General features: G+C 40.5%; 1 protein-coding gene and 1 long non-coding RNA gene across 3 annotated transcripts in view; both read left to right on the top strand.

Annotated features, from left to right (window-relative positions):
* Positions 1–27,379, top strand: part of LOC138961794 (uncharacterized) — a 457,147-nt gene that overhangs the window by 428,166 nt on the left and 1,602 nt on the right. The gene's annotated exons all lie outside the window — the stretch shown is intronic.
* On the top strand, positions 375–27,226 carry LOC138961788 (RNA-binding protein 28-like). 2 transcript variants are annotated; one of them, XM_070333464.1, is made up of 18 exons: positions 375–531; positions 2,507–2,552; positions 4,379–4,536; positions 5,135–5,262; positions 5,838–5,913; positions 6,983–7,075; positions 7,476–7,550; positions 8,966–9,214; positions 10,818–10,878; positions 11,580–11,689; positions 12,372–12,445; positions 14,078–14,216; positions 14,948–15,012; positions 17,078–17,233; positions 19,868–20,014; positions 20,432–20,506; positions 23,039–23,320; positions 26,932–27,226. In XM_070333464.1, exons 1-18 carry the CDS (start codon positions 390–392, stop codon positions 27,031–27,033), a joined length of 2,178 nt encoding a protein of 725 aa, XP_070189565.1. In that variant the 5' UTR covers positions 375–389; the 3' UTR covers positions 27,034–27,226. The 2 variants fall into 2 exon arrangements, with proteins under 2 accessions (XP_070189565.1, XP_070189564.1); XM_070333463.1 differs by having other exon boundaries at positions 10,812–10,878.

The raw sequence follows: 27,379 nt of genomic DNA, 5'->3' as shown, positions 1-27,379 counted from the left end.
AACTGATTCGCATTTGAGAATAGCTATGATCCCAGCAAGTGAACAAATTAATAGCGCTTTGTTGGCCTACAGGCGCTAAACAGTTGGATTCTCCTCACCCGTCAGTCCGATGTGTACAGCACTGCCTGGGAATGGTAAACACATTGATCAAACGGTTAACGTGATTTTGAAGTTCCAATCTGGCTCAGGCACAGCTTCGTGAGAATTGTTCCAGATAGTAAATCAAGTTCAGTGGTTACTCCAGCTTCAATGGCGAGAATGCGCCGAGGAGACACACACCAAAAGCTTTCTCTGGAGATTTTTATCTAGCGCCTGTAGTCGTCTCACATCAGTTGCGCGATCGAGGATCCAACCTTGCGCATGCGTCAGCTGAGAGGAAGGTTGTGTTCATGCACATGGCAAGCATGGAGGAACGAAAGAGTAGAACACTGTTTGTGAGGAATTTACCATTTACCTGTACCAACGAGAAGCTCGCTGAAGCATTTGAGCAAGTGGGACCAATAAAGACTTCTTTTGTGGTTGGCCATAGGGGTGAGTTGTGCTGATTGCCTTGAATCAGTCCAGTTGTGTACATGAACAACCTCTTTCTGTGGATCTGATTCTGAATGGCCATGCTTTAATTTGGACTCGTTTGTAGCTGTTCATCTCAAATAAAAGTTAAAAGAAATATTGAACTTACACTGTTACGATATGGCAGTTTAGAATCGTGCATTGAAAAGCAATTTGCAGTTCAATCTTTGAGTTTAGACTCGACAGTAGTCTACAGGCAGTGACTCAAAATTGATGCTCAATATGTTTATAAGTAAGGCTGATGGGGTCTATGTCGACCAAAAGAGTGGGATTCCCTGTAGGTGGAGTTCCAGGAGGGGGATTCCCTGTATACAGGGAATACCACAGGATTTAGTTCCTGTAGCGTGTCGCTGATATCACTGAAAGTCACGTGATGCTTGGCGACATCGGTAGAATTTGATGTTTTTCAATCGTTTTTGATATTTCTTTGAAATTCGAGTATGGTTTGCAAGTTTTATTGAAAAACTCCACCCTGTGGGATTCCCTGTATACAGGGAATCCCCCTCCAGGAACTCCACCTACAGGGAATCCCACTCTTTTGGTCGACATAGACCCCATCAGCATAAGTAAGCTTACCGTTTGGCGTTTAGCATGAAGCTAGTTTAGAACTTACACATGTGTCTGTGTGTATGCGAGCTTTGTTGTCCAGACTTCAGTTAAACAATTCATAGAAATCTTCTTCTTCTCGATCGCTCAGATTTTGTCATATGAGCGTTGAGCTGTCGTTATGCGCCATACATGGCCCAGCTCATCCGGCTTCAGCGTGTTTTTATATCGGAGTGGTCCTTCTCCTAGACTGGTGGCTTTACAGGGCTGTCGAGTCCAGTCTACCCGGCTATTTGGCCATAGCTGGCTGGTTTGTTTATCTTAGGTGACCTTCCCCAGGGCTAGAACTTAAGATGCGGCTCTTGATCGCATGATGCTCCCGTCATTGGAGACCTGGGGTATTTCTTGAGTGTAACAGTGCCACCTGTTACCCCGCCCCATCCTGTTGGAAGCACCGCCAGTTGGTCCGCGACTGCTTATTCGTCCTGGCAAGCCTGGCTTATTTCGCAGCTAACCTCCATATCTGAAGGCCATCACACTATCCACCACCTGTGAACGCGCCTGGTTGGGGGTGGTCGCCCCTACTGTCCCAGGACTCATAGAAATAAAAACAGAGCAGATATTACTTGTTAGATGTTGCACATGACATGAAAGCACATTATACAAAGAAAGATCATGTACAAATAGTTGAAAAATGTAGGATGTAGAATAGACCTTTTCGGTATCTGAGCAGCTCTCGCGAGACACGCTCTTTGTTATGCTTCGAACATCGCGAGAACTTCGAACCTTGGCTTGTGCAGCTCGCACGAGATCGCTGTACCGCATGCTTTGCTATGCTCTGAAGTTTGCGAGAGATTACGAGAGCTTGAAATACCGATAGGGTCTATTGAAACATAATCCGCAGATTTGTCAGGTATCAAATAACATACATGTACACTACATGTGCATGTTTGACTGCGTTGTGCTTCCAGTGTGTGTGCCAGCACTGCCACTGCATTGTAAAATTAACTGACCTATCTTTTCTTGACTATTTTTTTTTTCAGAAGCAATTACTATTTCAAGTATTTGATTAAGATAAAGTTAATTACCAGCTTGTATAGATGGTGCCTCTTGAAGTTTTTGACACAATGTATTAATATTTCCAAAGTTTTGCTTCTCTTGTCAAGTCGTCTGATAAGTTTGTATGTTTTGAGGATGTGAAATGCTGTATTTTATTTTTAATATAAATTTGTTAATAGTTTTGACCTACCTTCAGGGTGATACAAATAATAACATACGTGTACTTCTGAAAGAAAGAAACTCTTTAAAAAGTAAGAAAGTAGGTTTGTCAGAAAAAATTGATATGCGATATTCTGAGCAAACACACTATTTTACATTTTGTTTGTTTCAGATTCAAAAAAATGCAAGGGCTATGGATTTGTCCAGTTTTCAATGTTGTAAGTATACTGGTTTTATAAAAACTGGCTGGAGAACCGAAGACTCGGTCCTAGAGCCCCCAGACGCGAGAACAGTCAAGTCACTTTTAGAGCCCCCAGGCAGAAGAACCGGCACTCTCAACAATTAGCCACTTTTTCGTTTGAGGACAGATGATTCGTTTGTAAAGATTTCCTTTAAAAATTAAATTCAAAGAACTTATGGAGATCAGTTTTAGACTCAGAAAGACTTTTAATAAATTGTATCTTGTCAACAGCATGATCTTGAGCGACTAACTGAGAGAGAGATATGGTTCTCAGGTGTCGGCTCTGTCAAATTAATTTGATGCGAAGCAGACAAATTATGTTTATTTTTATTTTTATTTTTAATCTCGGTATGGTTCGCAAAATGTGCCAGAGGTTGTATTTTTTAGGATTTGTTTTGAGAAATGAAAAAAAAGTTTAGGGTTGGTGGGAAAAAAATAGGGTCGGTCAGCTTACCCTAAACCAACATATATTTTTGTTTGGCCTTGGATTAAAAACAAGCTCAGAAAGTTAAAAAGACTGGAGAAAAGCGTGCTTTACTGTTAACGCTTTACTCTGCTGCGGTATACTGGTTTGTCACTTCAAGCGATATGTGAGCAGGCCATACCCTACTGCGCTACACTGGCTAAATTGTCACTTTCCGCACACTTTTTTCGTGAAAGTGGCAAGAGCATATATTCTTGTCTCGAGACCTCAGGGGAAATGGAGTGCGTATAAAAATTAATTGTTGGAGTTCGACGGATCAATTGATTAAAATTGAATATAGTGATTTCGCTTGTTGAGACCTGATTTTCTCAGATTTTCAAAAGTCTTAAAATGGAGGTTGCACTGTAGTGGACTTCTTTTCAGGGCTGTTCTTGAAATGGACAGGTCATGTACACACTGTAGTGTAGATAACCTAACATTTTCTCCTCTGCCAGTGATGGCACTGGTATTTTTTCAAACCGGTACGCAAACTTTTCTGGTGCAAACTGTCCAGAAAAAAACGGTAGGCTGGTCATTGGGACCAGTAGTCCAACTCAGAGTACTGGTTTTGTTGTTTTACCAGCGAAAAAACCCCGGTAGTTCTAAAAATCAACCGGTAGGTCATACCAGCAGCCAATTTTGTTCCGGTATTTTTTCATTTCAACCGTAGCGGTTAACGCCAATACTGCTCTGCCCTATCTTCTGCCATTTTCACTTTCTCAGAATACACTTTCCTGATTCAGTTGATTGGAATTTACTAGAACTACTACTAGTTTTGCCATGGTGGTTTATCGATTCTTAGCTAATTTGACTGTGGACAATGGAACCTGCTACAGTGGAACCCCCATTTAAGACCTTCAAAAATTTGAGAAAGGAGCCTGGTTCTTTTTAAAGGAGGGAGTCTTAAAGTGGAGGTAAAATTGACAGGGGTTATGAACAGAAAATATTGGAAAAAAACAAGGTATTAAAACTAAAAGGGAGGAAGTCTTATATTGCGGGGTCTTAAAAGGGAGGTTCAACTGTAATAGATCCCTGCGCCTTGAGTCCGAGTCTGGAGATACGCGCGCGATATAAGACTTTATATAACTGTAAGAAGACTAGTTGAAACTTTCTGTTCATCACCTCTGTAAGTTTACCTCCATTGTAAGACTTCATGGTTCACCCGTTTAAGGTTGATTGGTTTTTTGTTTAAAGATTTGTGGAGGTCTGAAAAGACTGAGTGTGGGTTTTTTTTTTTTGGGGGGGGGGGGGGGGGTTCCACTGTATTCACTATTTGCCTCTTGGGTTTGAATCATTCATATGAATAGCCCTTACATTATTTTGCTTGTGTTTGTTACCAGAGAGGATGCGGTCAAAGCCCTTGAGACGGTGACGCAGTGCGACGGGAGAAAGATTAACCTGTCTTTCGCTGACGCCAAGAAAAAACTGGGCAAGAAACCCAAGAAAGCTGCTGTCCTAGGGGATGATGAAGTCGAAGAGGTTCAGGACAATGCCAATGGTATATTCCAGGATTTTTGTTCTTGTTTTTTTGTACTGTCAAAATGTTCCACTCTAGAAAATGCAGTGGCTTTTTCTTTCATAAAATAGATACAATTGTACTTTCGCAGACACGCTTGTTGCCCGAAAGGACCTTTTCTTTTTCTCCTTTGGAAATTAGATGTAGATTTTGTACCCACGTGTTGTAAGAAGTAGTTCCTCAACTGCTAGCACTAATCTGTAATCACGAGGAGTGTATGCAAGACTGATTAAATTCATTCAAATATCCTCACTCTCAGCAGCGGCGGGAAAGAACACTCACATGCATGCAAGCACAGGGTTCTGTTTACTAGTGAGCCTTGCGCCAAATGGCGCTTACAATCTGAAAATGTCCCATAAGAATTCCCTTCAGCGTGTCAAAGGCCGCATCAAGATTTTGTACCACTGCGCCACCTTATGCACACTTTACATTTAACATAGGATCACACACACGCACACAAACCACAAAACAAACAGTGTAAAAACACGAGTGTACATGGGAGTTTCAGCCCACGAACGCAGAAGAAGAAGAAGAAGTTACTTGCACGTTTTTTGTTTCACAAGTTGTTGTTTTGTTTCAGCTGAAGATGCACCAGCAGCTGAGAAAAAACAGAAGAAAGAAAAGTCCCCAACAAAGATGACACCCAAGCCTCCCAAACAACCATCTGTCAAAAGGTGTCGACTGATAATAAGGAACCTTTCTTTCAAGGTAAGTTTGAAACACATTTCTAAGTCCATGAGTTAGTTTCTTTGTGCTGCTGCTTTAAGCTATGAAAATATGTGAGTCATCGTTTCGAATAGGGATTCTTGCCACTTTTCAAGCGAATTAAACCTGAAAAATCTGGCTCAGATTTTTATGATAATTAATGTACACATTTTTGAGGCCATTTTACTTCTGTTGTTTTCTCTCCGATTTTTGATAGGGCTATTTGATGACATCATACTTGCCCTTTTGCAAAGTCTGGAACACACAAGTGACGTCATATTGAAAGGCGATAGATGATGGCATCACTTTGCAACATTTGGCAGGCATGATAAAACTTTAGCATCCAAAGGCTTTTTCTTTTCAAACTGTCTGCGGGTCTCTGTCTGTCTGTCTCTCTATGTTTTCTTCTCTGTCTCTGTCTCTCTTTTGATATAAGTGAGGTTAGAGATAACCGGACGTACACCCTATATCAGTGCATTTGATGTGACGGAATGGTTAATCACGCCTTAGCGTTCTTATTTTGCGTATACTGTTTACTGGATAGAGTTCATACAATACCATGTCTTTCTCTTTTTCAGTGCAAGGAAGCTGATCTGAAAAAACAGTTTGAGAAATTTGGCGAGATTTCTGAAATCGCTCTACCTCTGAAAAATGGTATGTTTTGTGTTTTGTACAGTATGTGTCCTCCCTCTTGCTGCTTGGGTGGGAGTAGGAGATGGTGGTGGTGGGATGGTTATTTCTAAGATTTTGACAGGCGCGATGGCCTAGTTGATAAGACGCCGGTCTCTTAAGCGGAAGGTCGTGGGTTCCAATCCCAGCCACACTTGGTGGGTTAAGGTTGGCGGTTAGTCCAATCTCAACCCCTTACTGGTTTGAAAATGCAAGCACAAGACCAAGAGCGCACGGAAAAGATCCTGTAATCCATTTCAGAGTTTGGTGGGTTATGGAAACACAATTCCCATCAGTCTTCCCCCGGAAAGCAGCATAGGGTTGCCTAAATGGCAGCATAAAAACTGTCATACACGTAAAAACCGTTGGAGTTCCAGCCCATGAACGAGGCAGAAGATATGTTGTTGTAGGGCTTAATATTTTTTTCAGGATGTGTGTGGGTTTTTTGGGCATGTGTGTGCAGATATATATGAAATTAAACTGGAATTCCGGTCTAACAACATTTTCCATTATAACAGCATGTCATTACAGCAGTCGGAGGATGACACATCATCATTCAAATTAAAGTTAGTAGGTTATTGGAGTTCTGCACAGTGTTATTTATAATGCACCTGTTCAGAGCAAATCCAAAGGTGTGTGTGTGTGTGTGCGTGTGACTGCCTGTGCTTTGCTTGTGAGTTTATTCCCAAGTTATGGTCAGAAATTGTGCCTGCATGAGTAGATAGCACATTTGATGCATTCTTGTTAACACCACACACAGTTTTTTTTAAAGACTACAGTTTAAGGCTCATGCAAAATCCAAAGGACAGGTTCAGTCCTTTCATATTTCGAAATGGATCATTACTGTGCTCAGGGTTTCAGTCTCAAAATCTGAGGAAAATGGGGGTACATTTACTGAGGTTATGAACAGGAAATCTGAGAAAACAGGGTCTTAAAAGGGAGGGAGTGTTCAATCTGGGGCTCTTAAAAGGGGGGTATATGTACCACTGTATGATCACAAACAAACCTTCAACTTTGTATCTGTATATGATTGATTGATTTTGTGTGTTTCCAGGCACACAGAGTCGCGGCTTTGCCTTCATCCAGTTCACACAGCTTCATGGAGCACAGAAAGCCGTGGCCGAGATGAACGCAAAGAACATTATGGGTGAGTTTCTCGCATCATTACGCATTTCAGCTTTATTCACCATTCTGTGTCAGATAACTGTGAGAATTGTGTGTTTTGCACATTTCAGCTTTATTCACAATTCCGTGTCAGTGTATAATTGTGGGTTTTTACTCATTTTAGCTTTATTCACAATTCCGTGTCAGTGTATAATTGTGGGTTTTACACATTTCAGCTTTATTCACAATTCTGTGTCAGTGTAGACTAGTGGGTTTTACACATTTCAGCTTTATTTGTCAATTCAGCATCAGTAGTAGATTTCCTCTTTTTTTTGGGGGGGTGTTAAAATGAAATGTTAAAAGAGACATGAATTTGATCTGCTTGGTCAGGAGGCTTAAGAGGGGGGTTCGACTGTTCTGAAAGATGTTGTTTCTGTGTGGAGGTCGTCCAGTGGCGGTGGACTGGGCTGTGGCCAAGGACAGGTTTGAAGCCAGCGCCAAGCAAGACTCTGACAAAGGTACAGTCATGGCAACAAGAAATTCCAGCGGCAACAGACAGTATATATATATATATAATTATACTCATGGTGTATTGTACAGAAAGCTGGCCGAACCATTTTTAAAGAGCTCCTTAAGACAGAAATCCACAATCAGATAGACTGCTAACGTTCCAAGATTCTACATAAAAGAAGAATAATGGTAGATTGTTGAACTGTTTAATTTATAAGAAAACAAAACGTTACAGTCACTGTAACATTATAAGATGTTTGGTGGCTTGTTGACAGACCAGCTTTTTTGTTAGTCCAAGGGGACCATATCGTCTTTTGTTTCATCTTTATCGACCAAGGCCAAAGGCCGCGGTTGATAAATATATGAGACAAAAGGCGATATGCTCCCCGAGGACCAACAACAAAATGCTGGTCTGATGACAAGCCACCAAACATCGTTTTTGTCATCATTTTGGTTGTGCAACAAAATGCACAATAACCCACAGGGAGACGAATTTTTAGAATCCAACTCCGGGCCACAAAGCATCGTCACAGTAGCTCGAGATAACACGTCAGCCTTGTATGTGACGTCAAACGTAGCTTGTTGACGCTTTTCTTCCAGTCTAAAAATGTACATAGCTGCGATCTTACGTGTGAGTTCAGTGAATGTTGAGCATATTTCTTTTCTTTTTAAGTGTTTATGACTTTTCGTTGTGGATTTTGCGATTACAGAGATAAGTTGCAAATTGACCGTGAGTCGCCGCGGTAATTATCAACATCGATTGGGTCTTTGAGAGTGAATGCTTACAATCGTTGTCCTCGGAAACACAAATCCAAAGCCGTGATGGTTCCATACATCAAACAATCAGCCTGATTGGCTTTTACTTTGACAATCCACGTTTCACCTGAAAGCTCAAACCCATTCACCACCTCGATTTATTGCCTGGGGAACATGAGATTTATTTCCCAGGTGCTTGTGAATGAAAACTCGTGAAAATGATGACAATTTGTTTTGTTTAGAATTAAACGTTGCAATAACCTACCATTCTTGGGGTTTTTTATTCTAAAGAAAGAGAGAAGTACCTTGTTTGATCAGATTGAGTAGGTGGTTGATGGGTACAGATATATGAGAAATAAACCAGTAGGAAACCTTACAAAACTGAGTTTTGCTGTACTGACAATGTTGATGATAGTTTTGCAGACTTTTATATTGTAGCTAGTCGACCTCCCTTGGTTCATTCCTGTGTTTGTTAGTTTTGTAGTTGACGTTGTGAACTCACCTTTTCTTCTTTTTCTTCTGCGTTCATGCGCCAAAATTCCCGCATGTTTTATTTTGCAAGAGTTGCTTTTTATGTGTGAGACCGTTTTTACCCCACCATTTAGGCAGCCATACGCTGCTTTTGGGAGAGACTCACATTTTCAAGTTCCGTTGTGTTCATTTGCAGATTCTGGTGTGTCAGGGGATGAAGGCGAAGTTGATAAAACAGAGGAAAAGAAAAAGAAAAAGAAAAAAGAAGTAAGCTCTGAGGAGGAGGAAAACATATCTGACAGTGAGGAGGAGGAGGAGGAGGATGATGATGAAGAAAGTGAAGAGGAGGATGATGGCAGTGAGGATGATGATGATATTAACGAAAGTGAAGATGACGATGACAGTGACGAAGAGAGCGAAGATGAGGATTCAGCGGCCAAGCCTGGTGAGTTTTTTCGTTGAATATGTGGGGATGTCAAGATTACTTTGCTGATTAATTCATGAAGTTGGATATACTTACCAAAATAGATGGGAGTAGTAACTGAAGAAAAAACAGTTGTGAAAAGTTAGGAAAAGATTTTGAAAAGTGAGGAATACCTGTGTCATACGGCAATTTCATTGCAGTCTATGAATAATATGAAATGTTGATCCGTTGTTCAGGAGAAACAGAAAGCAAAAAGAGCAAGAAACAACACTTGTGCAGAGTATTAATCCTTAAAAAGCAGGATAGTTTATGTTAAGTAGCAGTCAGGGATGGGGTGCACAAAGGGGGACTGGATGCCACCCAAAGGGGTGCTACGCAGCTGCGGGGTCGGATTGGTTGAAAAAGATGAATTTCGGAACTAACTCCATCGGGTTTGTATGGGATGTGGAAGAGTGAATACCCTTGCCAAAACCTCTGACAAACATTGGAGGGGCCGACCACTGGCCAGTGGTGTCGGAAACACATGGATAGGAGCACGTGTTTCAGAGTTATTTTCGGAATTCATCTATTCAGATTTGTTGTGATTTGAACCAATCAGACCCCATGGCTTGTTCCCACCCAGTTGGGTGGCACCCAGTTTTGCTTTGTGCATCTCAGCCCAGGGCTGTCTACCAGGATACTGGTGTATTGCTGTGTCTTCTTCTCATCTACCCAGCTACTTCCAAATCTAAGTAGGAGATTGAAGGTGAAGAACAGTATGTGTTATTATTACCAATTCAGTGCCCCATATGGATTTTTGGCCAATCGGGGTGGATTCTAGGTGACCCTCTAAATGTTAAAACGTTCAGGCAGGGACCCTTTTTGTTTATCAAGCTAAAAATTAACAAGACAAAGTAAAAATTTAAATCAACAATATCAGCGTGATTTATTCTAAAGAATTACACTTCAAATGCCGTCAGATAATACTCTCTTTATCTAAAAAATACCGAAAAGCTAGTTTTGTCGGTGGGTGCTTTACGGAACAGCAAGGCACCGCCCATCCCCTGAGTGTACAATGCCAACCCGCTCACTTGAAATTTGAATTATTTAAGTTCGGAAAAATCAAGTAAAATTGCGTCACTCGCTTTACGTCAAATGTATCATTACGTCATTTTCCATCCGTCTGGAGTCGGTTCTAACCCTGTCGCTCTCTGTTCAACAAGAAAAAGCGAAGCAACCGAAACGCATGTTCAACATGGTTTATCTTGTGAGATTGTTGTGTCAAACGCATTTGATCTGTGAATATTCATCACGTCAGGTGTGTTACTCTGATTGGCTGACCCAGGTCACGAGAATTCTTTGAGTGACAGGCATAATCAGGTAGGAGCGCTCAAGTTCCTATTGTGGCTGTTCTGTCTAATTCGCGGGGTCGCTTCGAAATTTCTTTTGGTCGAAGTAAATGGCAATAAAACCGTTACTTTTAATATGCTGACTGTTAGCAAATGATAACAGACATGTCTCACAAACGATATCAGCATTCGCCTAAAAGGCTCATGCTTGATATCTTTTTTCTCGACATGTCTGTTATCATTTGCTAACAGTCAGCATATTAGAAATATCTCATACTAACTTCTTACGGTTGCAGAGAAGAAACCTGTCATCCAGAGAAAGAGCGACGTTGAGGAAGGAAGAACCATGTTTGTTCGGTAAGTTTGGCGAGTGGTGTGTGTGTGTTTAAGCATACAGTATAATTCTCTTGTTAAGACCCCCAATTTAAGACCTCCCCCTTTTTAGAATTTTGTGTGTGTGTGTGTTTTTGTTCAACGCCCAGCCGACCACGAAGAGCCATATTAGGGCGGTGCTGCTTTGACATATAACGTGCGTCACACACAAGACAGAAGTCGCAGCACAGGCTTCATGTCTCACCCAGTCACATTATTCTGACACCGGACCAACCAGTCCTAGCACTAACCCCATAATGCCAGACGCCAGGCGGAGCAGCCACTAGATTGCCAATTTTAAAGTCTTAGGTATGACCCTGCCGGGGTTCGAACCCACGACCTCCCGATCACGGGGCGGACGCCTTACCACTAGGACAACCATGCCGGTTCTTTTTAGAAATGAAAAACATGAATGATAGGTAATAGGAACGTTTATTATTGACAAAACAAAACCTTACATTTACTAGTACGTGGACCCAAAGGTCTTTGAAATAGACAGAAAGACAAGCACTTATAAAGCAGATAAAGAACTTATCTCAAGATCTTGTGGCTCACTTGCAAAATGCCGGCGAGGAAGTGATCAATGAAACAATTTCAGCTCAGTAAGGGATGGTCTCTCTTGTTTTCAGAGGTTATTACATTTTCCTTTTACGCTTGCAATCTTAACGATATTTTTGTATTTTTAGGAATATAATATTTGAGGCGGAGGCAGAGGATGTTGAGGAGGCTTTTCAAGAGTTTGGGGAGACATCGTACGTCCGCATGGTGTTCGACAAAGTAACTGGACAGCCAAGAGGTAATTCTTTCATTGCTTACCATTTTTTCATGCATTAATCTAGCTCAGGTGAAAGATTAAAGAAGAATTTGTTTTGTGTGTTTGTGTGTGTGAAAAATGAATTATGAATTTCTCCTTCGAAAATAAGGTCGTTTTTATCAAATTTGCATACTAATTTTTGACTCGTGTGTCTGTACAATGATAACCTAGTCTGAAGAAAATTTTAAAAGACATGTTGTCATAAAGTTTGAACACTTTTTTGTTTCCATTGCCTCTGTCATCGTTTCTGTGGGTGAACAGTTTAGTAATTGCTTTAAGTTTGTTTGTGAGACTGTATCACTGACATGTATCCGATAAAATATACCTTGAGAATGCAGACATTGCAGTTGATAGGGGGGGAATTCACAACAAAAAAAGAGAAAACTCGATTTTGCAGACTTTACAAGGAAAGTTACTCTTCTCTGTTATCCAGGAGACACAGCTGGCATGATTTCTGGCCAGTACAAACTCACATGAGCCTGTGTGAATCAAAAACATACAAATTGATTTAAAACAAATTAAAAAACTAACGATTTTCAACCGGTGTTTTTTTTTGGGGGGGGGGGGGGAACAAACATTTTACTTTATTTTTACCAATGGCTTTTCTGCTTGTGATGAAGAACTTCCCCTTTCCATCATACATTGTAGTTGACTTTGTGTGCAGGTACGGCCTTTGTGCAGTTCAAGACAAAGGAGTCTGCAGACAAGTGCCTGGCAAAGGCTCAGGATGAGAGCAGAGTGAGTAGAGAAAAATATATTTCTGGTCTAAGGTCTTTTTTTTTTCTTTTTCTATTTTTTTTTTCTTTTTTTTTTTCTTTTTCTTTTTTTGTGTGCAAACTTAAGGGGCAGTCACATGCGCGATTCAATCGTGAGATTTACCCTGTCACACGGGCCACTGAGTCTTAGAAAATGGCTAAGACAAAGCTATGACTCGGTCTCATGAGATTCCCTCGTAGGTTTGAGCTTTAGAACTTGTTCTATTCCTGTGAGCCAGTCGTAGGGCAATCACAGCGCAGGGCAGCACAGAGCCAATCAGAACAAATCATTGCAGCCTTCACGCCGTGACTTGAAAAAAATGACGGACAGTGGCGAACAGCGTCTCTTCGTCGATTCAAACATTTTTGGAAGAACAGTTGCTTACTCAGATATAAAGGAGACGTTTTAGGCGTGTACAGCGGTCGGGAACCATTAATTGCAACTGTCTGGGAACTTAATTTCTCGCAAAGGCGTAATGCTGAAAGGTATTTTTTTCAGAAAGGTAGAGCGATGTTCGAACATTAGCGTCTGCTCTCGCACAGCGCGTTTGCCGTGTTCACTGTGACACGTCACTTCCGCCCCGCTCGTGTGGAGTTATCGTTAGTCAATCCTTCGTCAATCGTTCATCGTGTGACGGGTCAATGGCCTACGATGTGATCTGCGATCGGCTCTTGATCGAATCGCGCGATTGAATCTTAACGATTGAATCGCCCGTGTGACTTTAACTTAAGAGATGTAGATCTTGTTCACATGGGAAATTGCATATGTGTGATAACATTGCATTTCCCTTCTTTGAGCCATGTGACGTCAGAGGCCGACTTAAACTCATGTTTAGGCAGCTGGCCGAGACTACAGTTACAAAAGAGTGCATGCTTTTGTGTGTTCAGTTGGTCTTGGGGTGGAAAAGCTGCATCACTTGAGCTTGAAAGGAATTTTTTTGGAGTTTAAAATCTGCATGACATGAAAATAACAAGCTGATACAGTCAAAGGAAACAAGGGAGATAACCACTCACAACAAAAAACAGAAGAATGTAAGATATATATTTTTTTTTAAGATTTTTTTTACTAGTGCCACATTACATGTGCGATACTAGAGTTGGGGGAAAGGAACGGATGCTTTTGGTATCCCTGAAGCTTAAACTACAGTTATTTGATAACTGTTTTAATATTTTTCATGAATTAATTTTGTACCGTAATTTTTAAGATTGGTCTTGTTAGTGGTAACATAGAAAAATGCCATGCTGTGATATCTATAACATGCACCCATGGAAGGTAAATTGTATCCTAATCAATGCATTAAGATCAAATCAAAACCACACGTCAAACGCAAACATAGAAAGAAATCCAAAAACAGATAGACTGCTAACGTTAAAAAATTCAACAGCAAAATCAAAAAATTGTACGTTATTGGAACATATAAATTTATTATTGACAAAACAAAACGTTACATTACAGTAAAAGACCACTGGGTCGACATACTGTAAATGTAATGTTTTGACTTGTCAACAACTAAACATTCCAATAAAGTATAATTCTTGTTTTTGGATTTCAAACAAAGAGTCAAATAATGCAGAAAGAACCTGTCTGTGCACTGAGAGTTTGTTCCTGTTTCAGAATGGAGGCATTTTGATTCACGGGAGGAAACTGCTGGTGGTGTTGGCGGTCAGCAAAAGCGAGGCGCAGGGTCAGCAGGTGGCCAAGAACACTAAGGAGGAAAAAGACAACAGAAACCTTTTCCTGGCTAGAGAAGGATGTAAGATACTGGACTTTTTTCATTTATAAATCTTGAAAATACTTGCAAACAAATATTCAGGCCTGGGAATGATACACCTTTCGTCGTAAATACGGCGAAGTCCTTTTCTAATTGTGTAAGAAAAGAGCCTCCGTGTGCCCTTAGAAATGCTTAAAACCCAACATTTTCCCGTCAGTACGCCCAAACCACTTTAACTTATTCCCAGGCCTGAATATTAACAGAACATTATGAATTATGGTTTGAAAATTATTGGACGGCCTAACTGTTTTTCTTTGGTAGTGCCGATCGTCAAAAAGACAACAGCAACCTTTTTCTAAATTTTGAAAATACTTGAAAACAAATATTAGCAAAATATGTGTTGGTTTGAAAATTATAGGAAGGCCTGATTTGTTTTTCTTTGGTAGTGCCCATCATCATCCCCCCCCCTCCCCCACCCACCCATTGTACCTTACATGAGTTGCTGTTTGTTCATCACTTTTTAAAACATTTTTTTAAACATTTCAGTTTTGTGTGTTTTGTGGTTTTTGTGGTTCTCTCCTTCTCATTCATTGTGGTAATTTTGCTTTTCTTTGTCCATTGACTTTCTTCGTTAGGGAGAATTTGAAAGAGTATATGCTTAAGTTACCATTATAATAGGAATACCCTTGACAATTTTGTCTTGTTTTTAAATTATCCTTAGTTAGGGTGTTTGTTCAAATTTGTGTGTAATGTCCGTGTGTGTTTCTGCACAGTGATCCGAGCTGGTACCCAGGCAGCTGTTGGATTATCACAGGAGGATATAAAGAAACGCATGAAGGTGAGTTCAATTGTCCATCAACCAAGCTGTATGTGTGCTGGTACTGAAACAAAAATGAAACTTTTATTTTGCAAAACCAAATCACTCAAAAATCACACTTGCTTGACAGCTTTGATAGCTTCCTTTCAGTTGATTTTTTAATGAGTTTATTCAAATATTTTGCCAAATACAAAGCTGCATACATAGAATCATGGAGCACAAGAAGCTTAGCATATAGGTGTGCTCTGAAGAACAAAGTAGCATTTAGCGGACGACTACAATGTAAAAGATCTGACAAGCAAAGGGAAGGAAGCGCTCTAATTGCATACTAAATGTGGAAATGAGAGTTATGTCGAACCTGTCTCTTGGCACCTGCGAGAATAACAGGCATTGAAATGAACAAATGACTTTTGTCCTCAAATGTGTGAATCAAATAACAAGACATGAAAATGAATGGAATGTTTAAGTTTTAAGAAAAGAAAACATTCACAAGAACATTGATAGTTATCGGAAAAAAAAGAAGTTATGAGATAAATAAATGAAAGAAACTTATCTCAAAATGTTTTTGGTCCAATCTCTAGCAAGGAAATGCTGCCAGCACGATATTCAACCAAATTGCTAGATACGAGTTTTTCTGTTTTAAAACCCGACCAAACTTGAAGACTTACAAGGTTTTGTAACATAGCCAAAGAACAAAAAAGACAAAAACAATGTTTAAACAAGTCGCGTAAGGCGAAATTACTACATTTAGTCAAGCTGTCGAACTCACGGAATGAAACTGAACGCACTGTATTTTTTCACCAAGACAGTACAGCTTTGTCAATCCCCGCGAGAAGGAAATCGCTCACCTCCCACGTGCAAAACGCAGTGAAATTAACACGCCAGAATAGCGCGGTAGCGTATTGTGCAAAGCAGGAAAGCGCGCTTTTCTGTATTCTTGTTAACTTTCTGAGCTTGTTTTGAATACAACCTATCATATCTATATGTTTTTGGAATCAGGAAATGATAAAGAATAAGATGAAATCTTTTTTGGATCGATTTCTTAAATTTTAATCGTAAGACTAATTAATCTATTTTCGTTAATTGTGATCACATTTTAAGAAAAAACATGACATATGTATATATTTTTAGATTCAGAATGTGATGAAGAATACGATCCAATCAATTTTAAGTCTGTTTGCAAAAAAATCGATTTTAATGACAACTTTAATGAGCAAACTCATTAATTAATTTTTAAGCCTCCAAGCTAAGAGAGAAGGACTACCAAACACAAAATGAAACTTCTTCGCATGAAAACAAGCTAGTTATCAGCATGAAACAAAAAGTGGTCCATATTAGGAGCCCTTCCCCAACTTAATCTCTCTTTGTAGTTATGCTTTTGTACTCAGCAAAGGAAAAATACTAACAAAACAATCATTTGAACAATAACTGATGTCGTAGATTGTCATTTTCCTACACAATATGTTATGTGGGCACTTCTAGCTTCATTAATGACGCTAATATTTAATTGTATCTAAACTCTGAGCGTACGGATTATGTTACCGTAACCTCGTATCTAACGGAAACAGTTCATTTACCGCCGTGTTTAGATGTTAGAAAAGTTTTTAAGTCGACATACGAGGTTTGCATCGGCCCAAACTGAAAAACACGCGAACGAAAAGAAGCTCGTAACTCAACTTACGTGTAATTTTGGTTCGCGGTTTTGCCAAAATGATATACGAGGTATTTTTATACCCATTTTATTACTGGCATCCAGCGATCTTAGGCTTTCACCACAATAACCAAAAAATAGAGAAAAATCGTTGATTATTTTGATGTGAAAAAGTAGATTGCGCAAAAAAATCGAGTTACGAGGTTTTAATCGGACAAGGACGATATTGGTATCGTCCACACGTCTGAGTGTACACAACCTTCCCACCTTGTAACTACTGTCTGTCATGTGTGTCCACAGGTAGAACAGGTGAAGAGAGAGAAGCTGAAGAACATGAACATCTTCGTGTCGTCCACACGTCTGTGTGTCGTCCACACGTCTGTGTGTACACAACCTTCCCACCTTGTAACTACTGTCTGTCATGTGTGTCCACAGGTAGAACAGGTGAAGAGAGAGAAGCTGAAGAACATGAACATCTTCGTGTCGTCCACACGTCTGTGTGTACACAACCTTCCCACCAAGGTCAACGAGAACGAACTGCGGAAGATCATGAAGCAGACTGTGGATGATCCTGCCATGAAAATGACAGAGGTAAAGAAAGATCAAAATTTGAAGAGCTTATCCTGCCATGAAAATGACAGAGGTAAAGATAGATCAAAATTTGAAGAGCTTATCATGCCATGAAAATGACAGAGGTAAAGATAGATCAAAATTTGAAGAGCTTATCCTGCCATGAAAATGACAGAGGTAAAGATAGATCAAAATTTGAAGAGCTTATCCTGCCATGAAAATGACAGAGGTAAAGATAGATCAAAATTTGAAGAGCTTATTGTCAACAAATTTTGAGTGTTTTGTTTGAAGATTTTTCATTCTTGCTGCTAAATGAAGGATTGTTGATTATGTTTGAACAAGGACAGTAGCAGGTAATGGGGAATTTTTTTCCAGAAAACAATGGTGTTAACTGGTATTTGTTATTACGCAGTGTGAGCGTTATTGGCACAATAACTTGAAAAATCGGTTATCTGAAAAACTGCAAGACAAAATGCACGTGATTCTACCTACAAGTGGCATTTAGCGGTGTCAACTGAGAAGATAGGAAGAACAAGGGGAAAAAAGTATTCATTGTAAAAAAGTTGGAGAGAAATAAAAAGAAAATGAATAACACGTTGGATGCTCGTTTGAATGTTTTTTTGGTATAATATTTTTCTCTGAATTAGGTTTTACAACACAATAACAATAACTACACCAACAACAAGGAACTACAGTTGTAACGAGCAGGAAGAGCCATATGAAATCCTGGCCACTGAATTAATTAAAAACACACCAAAGTTATTTCATGGGACAAGGAGATCGATTATTTATGACTAGCAGTACAGTGGAACCTCCCTTTTAAAACATGTGAGAAAATAAGGTATTAACAAGTCGCGTAAGGCGAAAATACAACATTTAGTCAAGTAGCTGTCGAACTCACAGAATGAAACTGAACGCAATGCCATTTTTCAGCAAGACCGTATACTCGTAGCATCGTCAGTCCACCGCTCATGGCAAAGGCAGTGAAATTGACAAGAAGAGCGGGGTAGTAGTTGCGCTAAGAAGGATAGCACGCTTTTCTGTACCTCTCTTTGTTTTAACTTTCTGAGCGTGTTTTTAATCCAAACATATCATATCTGCACACACACACACAGACAGACAGACACACACACACACACACACACACACACACACACATACACCACGACCCTCGTCTCTATTCCCCCCTCTACGTTAAAATATTTAGTCAAACCTTGACTAAATATAAAAAGGAAGGAAGTCTTTAAATGGAGGTCAATTTTCAGAGGTTATGGACAAAAAATGTGTACAAATCTAGGTTTTAAAAAGAGGGAAGTCTTAAATTGTTTGTTTTTTAAATAAAATGGGTTCCACTGTATAGATAAAATAATCTTCCGCATTCCGTAGTTGTCATTTAGTGGTTTTGTTTGCAAAATCAAAAAACAAGATAGGTATGTTGTTATGACGTTTAATTATTGACAAAACCAAACCAATTGTCATCATTTTAACGCGTTTTCATTCACAAGCACCTGGGAAATAAATCTCATGTTCCCCAGGCAATAAATCCCCGGTTACCATAGTTGCAGGAAGCAGGTTATACATGGATAATCAAAAGCAAACCCAATAAAAATGCTCGGGGATTCTTCGGCTCTTTTCATTGGTGTTTCCCCAGACCTAAACAGACTGCAAAGTTCCAAAAACGAACTGGCAAAAGTAAACAAAAAACAAAACTACTTCATGAAAGGTCATAGCCTACATTCATCAAAAACAAATGAAACCTAGCGATATGTTTTGCCTTCTTACAGAGTCATGGAGTGCGTGTATCTGTGTTTCGATACACAGACGTTCGGAGAAACACGAACATCAAGTTCAAGTAAAACGACCCCTGACACACACATTTTGACCCGTGCACAAGACATTGTATCGATAAACAAAGCACAAATAAGAAACAATAATAAAAGCAAAGAAAATAGCAACAAGATATGCAAACATCTAAGAAAGCCGAGCAAGCAGAATGACAGGTCTAATGAAAAACAAATAGGTACTGAGTCGGAAACAAGATCGCGATTCTTTTCTTCGCTGCACGACGCAAATCTTCTGTGACCTTTGACCAAACGTAGCTTCCACATTCGATCACTCAGCTTAATATTTACAACAGAAAGCCGAGGGGGTGGAATACCAAGATGAACCTACAGAACTGTGCATCCTCAAACCTGACATATTCATCCCAACATTTAATGAACTCAAAAACACAGAAAGTTGCTTTCACACGCCAGCTTTGATTGCCAGTGGTTATCAAACCGGGACTCGTGTGGTTATCAGCACGGAACCCGTGTTTCAAAGCATGGCTCCCTGGGTTGATTGTGCACTTATTTTCTCACTACTAAAATGATGACAAAAACGATGTTTGGTGGTTTGTTGACAGACCAGCTTTTTTGTCGGTCCTCGGGGGGCATATCGACTTTTGTTTCATATTTATTGACCGCGGCCTTTGGCCTTGGTCAATAAATATGAAACAAAAGACGATATGCTCCCCCTTGGACCGACAAAAAAGCTGGTCTGTCAACAACCCATCAAACATCTTATAGTGTTCACAGATATATGTATTTGTTTTTAGGTTTGTTTGCAACACAATTAAATTATTCTGTTAAACAAGTATGGTGGTGTTGTTTCCAGTGTCGAGTGATGCGGAACATGGACAGGACGAATCAGAAGGGCGTGTCAAAGTCACTGGGCTATGCTTTTGTCAACTTCTCCCAGCATGACCACGCCCTCAAGGCTTTGAAAGAGCTCAACAACAGCACAGTCTTTGGAGAGAACAAGGTGTGTGTGTGTGTGTGTATGTGTGAGTATGTGTGTGTGTGTGTGTGTTTTAGTGCGTGGGCGTTTGTGCAGGAAAGTTGCCAGGATTTTTTTTCCAGCTTATTTGCAGAAATGACCATACTGTGATACAAGATTCACTAATCTTTTGAAGTTTACAACAGCTCTTAGCTTCTCTTTTGCCCCACCTGGAAAAATTTAGCATTTCTGCTGAAATGGTGGCATTATTTCAGTTATCTAAAAAAAAGTTTAATCTTTTTGTGTGTGTTTCCCTTGTGTATGTCTATGTTGCTGTATGAATCTGTACATTGTTTGTTATTGAATTTGAAATCTAAATTTTGAGAAAAAATACATTTGCTTGCCTTTGAGAAAGCTACATTTATTGTTTTATATTGATGGTTGTTTGAATTTCTGTTTCAGAGGCCAATTGTGGAGTTTTCCCTGGAGAACAGGAAAGCTTTGGAAGCCAAGGAGAAAAGACTGGAGAAGAGCAAGGTAAGTCGTATGTGATTGCTTGTCAGGTGACAGTTACACAGACAGTGATCGCTGATTGCTTGTCAGGTGACAGTTACACAGACAGTGATCGCTGATTGCTTGTCAGGTGACAGTTACACAGACAGTGATCGCTGATTGCTTGTCAGGTGACAGTTACACAGACAGTGATCGCTGATTGCTTGTCAGGTGACAGTTACACAGACAGTGATCGCTGATTGCTTGTCAGGTGACAGTTACACAGACAGTGATCGCTGATAGCTTGTCAGGTGACAGTTACACAGACAGTGATCGCTGATTGCTTGTCAGGTGACAGTTACACAGACAGTGATCGCGCTAGATATCTTTCAAACCGGTATGACATCATAAGCTGACCACAATGCTCTCACGAAAATCGGTCAACCTGCCAAGGCAACCAGTCAAAGGCAAACAATGACTAAATCAATGTTTATCAGTGCCATTGACACGTAGACGTTTTCTGTGGAATAAATTCGGAAATTACCGGTAAACGCGATCCCTGACAGAAAAAAACATTTTGTTTTTGTTTTTTTAATAAATAACAATAAATAAAGTAAAAAAACTGAAGAATCACCATCAAAGTAGAAGAGATAACAAACAAGCAGAAAACATCAACACCTAAACAACTAGGGGACAACTAATGGATACATCTTTTTTAGTCATTTCATTACCTGGTCTTTTCCCCTATTCTGGTGATAGAAATCTAGAGATGATGATTTATTATGCAGACTTCTTCTTCTGCGTTCGTGGGCTGAAACTCCCACGTACACTCGTGTTTTTTGCACGAGTGGAATTTTACGTGTATGACCGTTTTTTTACCCCGCCATTTAGGCAGCCATACGCCGTTTTCGGAGGAAGCATGCTGGGTATTTTTGTGTTTCTATAACCCACCGAACTCTGACATGGATTACAGGATCTTTTTCGTGCGCACTTGGTCTTGTGCTTGCGTGTACACACGGGGGTGTTCGGACACCGAGGAGAGTCTGCACACAAAGTTGACTGAGAAATAAATCTCTCGCCGAACGTGGGGACGAACTCACGCTGACAGCGGCCAACTGGATACAAATCCAGCGCGCTACCGACTGAGCTACATCCCCGCCCTTATGCAGACCGAACGGTTGATTTTTGTATGGAAGGTTTCTTCTACAGACTTGATTTAGTGATTTCATGCTTTGCTTTCTATTCAGTATTGGCTCTACTGTGTTACCATGTGGACGTTTTGTATGCGGGAGCCAGGATTCCTACTTGCAAAGAATTGATTGAAAGAAAAATCTCTGACAATTTTCTGAAATCTAGTTTAAAATTTGTGCAATCTGGTGCATTCTGGGAGTATGTTTCATGAACTTTACACAGCAAAAAATCTGAACAAATGTAGTACATGTTTTGTATTGCCAGTAACAAACAATCATTTTAATCCTTTAACTGAATTAATATTTGTTTAACACTGACTTGCTCTTTGTTTGTAAAAGTCACTCATGCGGGCGAAATCTCAATAAAAGCGGGGACTTTTATATGTAGGACATCGGTTATACTAGGCAAATTGCCTTTTCCATTTTTGTTACTTGATATTTTTTCTCTCTCGATTTTTGAGTCACTTGAGAAAAAGTGACTCTATGTAATCGGTCAGTGTTTGTCCGGCCGGCCGGCCGTCCGGCCGGCCGTCCGGCCGGCCGTCCGTAGACACCACCTTAACGTTGGACTTTTCTCGGAAACTATCAAAGCGATCGGGCTCATATTTTGTTTAGTCGTGACCTCCAATGACCTCTACACTTTAACGATGGTTTCGTTGACCTTTGACCTTTTTCAAGGTCACAGGTCAGCGTCAAAGGAAAAATTAGACATTTTATATCTTTGACAAAGTATCTCGGAAACTATCAAAGCGATCGGGCTCATATTTTGTTTAGTCGTGACCTCCAATGACCTCTACACTTTAACGATGGTTTCGTTGACCTTTGACCTTTTTCAAGGTCACAGGTCAGCGTCAAAGGAAAAATTAGACATTTTATATCTTTGACAAAGTTCATCGGATGTGATTGAAACTTTGTAGGATTATTCTTTACATCAAAGTATTTACATCTGTAGCCTTTTACGAACGTTATCAGAAAAACAAGGGAGATAACTAGCCTTTTCTTTTCGGCAACACACAACTTAACGTTGGGCTTTTCTCGGAAACTATAAAAGTGACCGGGCTCAAATTTTATGTGAACGTGACTCATTGTGTTGTGAATAGCAATTTCTTCCTGTCCATCTGATGCCTCATATAATATTCAGAACTGCGAAAGTGACTCGATCGAGCGTTTGCTCTTCTTGTTTATTCTTCTCGGAAGTGGAATTTTTTCTTCTCTGAAATATGTAGCTTTTCTCTGAAATTCTCGGATCTGAGGAGAATTCCCATGCATGAAAGAGGTACAGTGTTGTGCCAGTTTGAATAACATGGCGAGCATGATCACTGATTTGTTACACATATTTATAATACGTTTCGTGCATTTTACTTCTGAAAGAATATGTTCTGTACAGGTTAATGCGCAGAAAAGGAAAGCAGAAGAAGAAAACAAAGGAAACAGCACTGAGGGTTCACCAGCCAAGAAGAAACCGAAAGTGGTAAAACAGAAACTGGACAAAACGCAAGACAAGATTGCAAAATCCATGCACACCGGCCCGAAAGGAATGCCGAAGAGGATGGGCCCCAAAATCCGACACAGAAACAGGGGCAAGGGAGACAACCCGAGTGTGAACAAGAAAGCCAAGAAGGGGAAGAAGTTTCAGCAGAACCAGCAGCAGAAGCAACCTAAGCCAAAGGTAAGTTGATCAAAATGTTTTTGAGTTGGTACAATGGGGACCCTCCCTCCCCCCCCCCCCCCCCACACACACACACATTTTAAAACTCCCTCCTTCTTAAGACCATGTTTTTTCACACTTGCCGTTCTGAAACCTCTGTAAATGTACCCCCATTGTAAGACTCCCTCCTTTTTAAGACCTGACTTTTTGAAGGTCTTTAAAGAAGGGTTCCAGTGTAAAAGGCTATCTCCAGTTGTTTGTAAATCAAATCATTGCCCCCCGCGGGTTAGGGGGAGTCCCATATTGGTTGGGACGAGAAAGAATTTACCCGATGCTCCCCAGCATGCCGTAAGAGGCGACTAACGGATTCTGTTTCTCCTTTTACCCTTGTTAAGTGTTTCTTGTATAGAATATAGTCAATGTTTGTAAAGATTTTAGTCAAGCAGTATGTAAGAAATGTTAAGTCCTTTGTACTGGAAACTTGCATTCTTCCAGTAAGGTAATATATTGTACTACGTTGCAAGCCCCTGGAGCAAATTTTTGATTAGTGCTTTTGTGAACAAGAAACAATTAACAAGTGGCTCTATCCCATCTCCCCCCCCCCTTCCCCCGTCGCGATATAACCTTCGTGGTTAAAAACGACGTTAAACACCAAATAAAGAAAGAAAGAATCAAACCGGTTGTTTTGAAACTGTTGGTGTTGATGTAGAGGATCTGTGCTGTGAAACTGTTAGTGTTGATGTAGAGGACCTGTGCTGTGAAACTGTTGGTGTTGATGTAGAGGATCTGTGCTGTGAAACTGTTAGTGTTGATGTAGAGGATCTGTGCTGTGAAACTGTTGGTGTTGATGTAGAGGACCTGTGCTGTGAAACTGTTGGTGTTGATGTAGAGGATCTGTGCTGTGAAACTGTTAGTGTTGATGTAGAGGATCTGTGCTGTGAAACTGTTAGTGTTGATGTAGAGGACGTGTGCTGTGAAACTGTTAGTGTTGATGTAGAGGACGTGTGCTGTGAAACTGTTAGTGTTGATGTAGAGGACGTGTGCTGTGAAACTGTTAGTGTTGATGTAGAGGACCTGTGCTGTGAAACTGTTGGTGTTGATGTAGAGGACCTGTGCTGTGAAACTGTTGGTGTTGATGTAGAGGACCTGTGCTGTGAAACTGTTAGTGTTGATGTAGAGGACCTGTGCTGTGAAACTGTTGGTGTTGATGTAGAGGATCTGTGCTGTGAAACTGTTGGTGTTGATGTAGAGGACCTGTGCTGTGAAACTGTTGGTGTTGATGTAGAGGATCTGTGCTGTGAAACTGTTAGTGTTGATGTAGAGGACGTGTGCTGTGAAACTGTTAGTGTTGATGTAGAGGACGTGTGCTGTGAAACTGTTAGTGTTGATGTAGAGGATCTGTGCTGTGAAACTGTTAGTGTTGATGTAGAGGACGTGTGCTGTGCTTTTGGTTGTACTGTAGTTTTTGTTCTCCACGTACACCACACTGACCAGAGGAAAGCCTCCAGTCTAGGTCATAAAAATATCAGTGTTTTATTTGTTATGGTATACATATTTGAATGCACCCCACGCCCCCCTCCTCCTGTTTATCAATTAACTGTACATTTTCTTAGGTTAAAAAAAAAAGGTAGGTTTTGGGACCATCGTGCAGTGGAATCTAACGTGTACCATGATTTCCTAATAGTTGTCCTACTACATGTAGCATCCAGGAAAATCCCCCCTCCCCCCCTGAATTTTGTATTAGGTCTTTTCTATAAATAACTCTGTCAGGATCTTCAAGCATTGTGGAAGGGTTACAAGGGAAGTTTGGGAAACATGCATGCTTAGTGATCACTGCAGGCCATCACGGATGAATTGTGACTGCGATTTGCAGATTTTCGATAGAAAAAGGCATCATATCAAGCGAACACTGCATAACATCGGAGTCAGTTATTCGCTGCAAACATGGTTTTAATGGGTTGACCAAGTGTTATTGTTTGTCACCCTAGAGTGGGGTGCAACTCTTCCACAACGCTTAGAAATTCTGACAGAGTTATTTCCGAAACATCATCTATTCTCAGCTGTCTTCCGGACACAGTGTTTGGTTTAGACAACCGTGTACTCTGACCCTTTACCTTGTGTCGCATGGGAAGTAACTCCGTCAATTTCAAACTTTAAAAAATCATAGCAAAGTAACTAGTGTTTTGAAATTACAAACGCTCAAACCAAACCTGGCAGGAAGCCGGTGGAAACAGAAACAGATGAATACGTTACAGATAACATTGTGTATTGCACCCGGCCGCGGCCGCCTGGTGGGTTAAGTGTGGAGATTTTTCCGATCTCCCAGGTCAACTTATGTGCAGACCTGCTAGTGGCTTATCCCCCTTCGTGTGTACGCGCAAGCACAAGACCAAGTGCGCACGGAAAAGATCCTGTAATCCATGTCAGAGTTCGGTGGGTTATAGAAACACGAAAATACCCAGCTTGCTTCCTCCGAAAGCGGCGTATGGCTGCCTTAATGGCGGGGTAAAAAACGGTCATACACGTAAAATTCCACTCGTGCAAAAACACGAGTGTACGTGGGAATTTCAGCCCACGAACGCAGAAGAAGAAGAAGAAGAAGTGTATTGCAGTTTTTTTCTTCTGGGATCTGCATATATCATTATATGGGTACAATTAATATCAGGATTTACAATGGATGTTGTGTCATAGTACATACACTGTCAGCTTGTTGTCACGACATATGTCATTGTACAGGGAGAGCCTCAGTGGTCCTTTACAGGTTTTGACACTGTCAGCTTGTTGTCACGACATATGTCATTGTACAGGGAGAGCCTCAGTGGTCCTTTACAGGTTTTGACACTGTCAGCTTGTTGTCACGACATATGTCATTGTACAGGGAGAGCCTCAGTGGTCCTTTACAGGTTTTGACACTGTCAGCTTGTTGTCACGACATATGTCATTGTACAGGGAGAGCCTCAGTGGTCCTTTACAGGTTTTGGACCTCTCATGCATCACTGAAGGGACATTAAAACCCAAAAACCAAACCAAACCGCTCATGCATCAATGCACCCAAAGATAACAGACAGTTGGAACTATCACCATTTTCTGTATTTTTCTCTCCGTTATAAATCCCCGGTGGCACTGTGATAAGCATCAGGAATTACACCAGGGTAAGGGTTAAAGAAAATGGTAGGGTACTGGAATGTTTTAATTTTTAACAAAACAAGACATTCACAAGGTCTACCCACATTTTTTTTTTATAGAGGACAAAGAAATTAAGTGAAAACTTAACCCTTATGCTGGTTGTCGCGACATATTTCGCGCTACTTTATGTCAACTGTCACCTGGTTGTCACGACATATGTCGCGCTACTGGCTCAGTCTCTTTGGTCGGTTCCGATTACCTCCCATGGATGCGAAAACCTATATGACCGTTTTTCTTTATTTTTCTCTCTGTTAATTCACCAGTGGCTATGTAACATGTGTTACGGAATTGCACCAGCGTTGGTTGTGATCAGTCACTGGAAAAATGGGTAAGGGTTAATTAATATGGTTTTGACTGCTAGATGTGACTTTTGCTCATGCTTACTGTGGTAATGGTAATCTTGGTTGACTGTGATGTGTGATGTGGTTCACTTTACACTGTTTCAGATGATGAAGAAGAAGAAGAAGGACGGAGAGGTGACGGACAGAGTGGACAAATTGATTCAGAAACACGCGGCCAAGAAGGGTCGCTATTTCAACATGTCATAGAACATGACGTTATTGTGTGTTAGTGGGTGGTGTACTGTGTGTGTGTGTTTGTTTGTGTGTGTCTGTGTGTGTGTTTGTGTGTGTGTGTGAAGATGTGGTGGTGAGGAAAATGTGTTTTACATTTTGTGTGGGTATGAAAGGTCTCTCTGTCTCCATGCCAGTGGTGTATCAATAAAAAAGACCAATAGTAAAATCGTTACACATTAATGAATGAATGTGTGTGTGTGTGTGTGTGTGTGTGTGTGTTGGAGTAAAATGTGCTTTGCTTTTGTTGTTGGTGGTATGTGTATACAAGTTCTCTATGTTTGCATGCCCGTGATCATGTATCAATAAAAAGGGGGAATAG

Source organism: Littorina saxatilis, linkage group LG3, assembly GCF_037325665.1.
Source record: "Littorina saxatilis isolate snail1 linkage group LG3, US_GU_Lsax_2.0, whole genome shotgun sequence".
In the NCBI taxonomy this organism is placed as follows: Eukaryota; Metazoa; Mollusca; class Gastropoda; order Littorinimorpha; family Littorinidae; genus Littorina; species Littorina saxatilis.
This window is presented reverse-complemented; position numbering and strand designations above follow the sequence as displayed.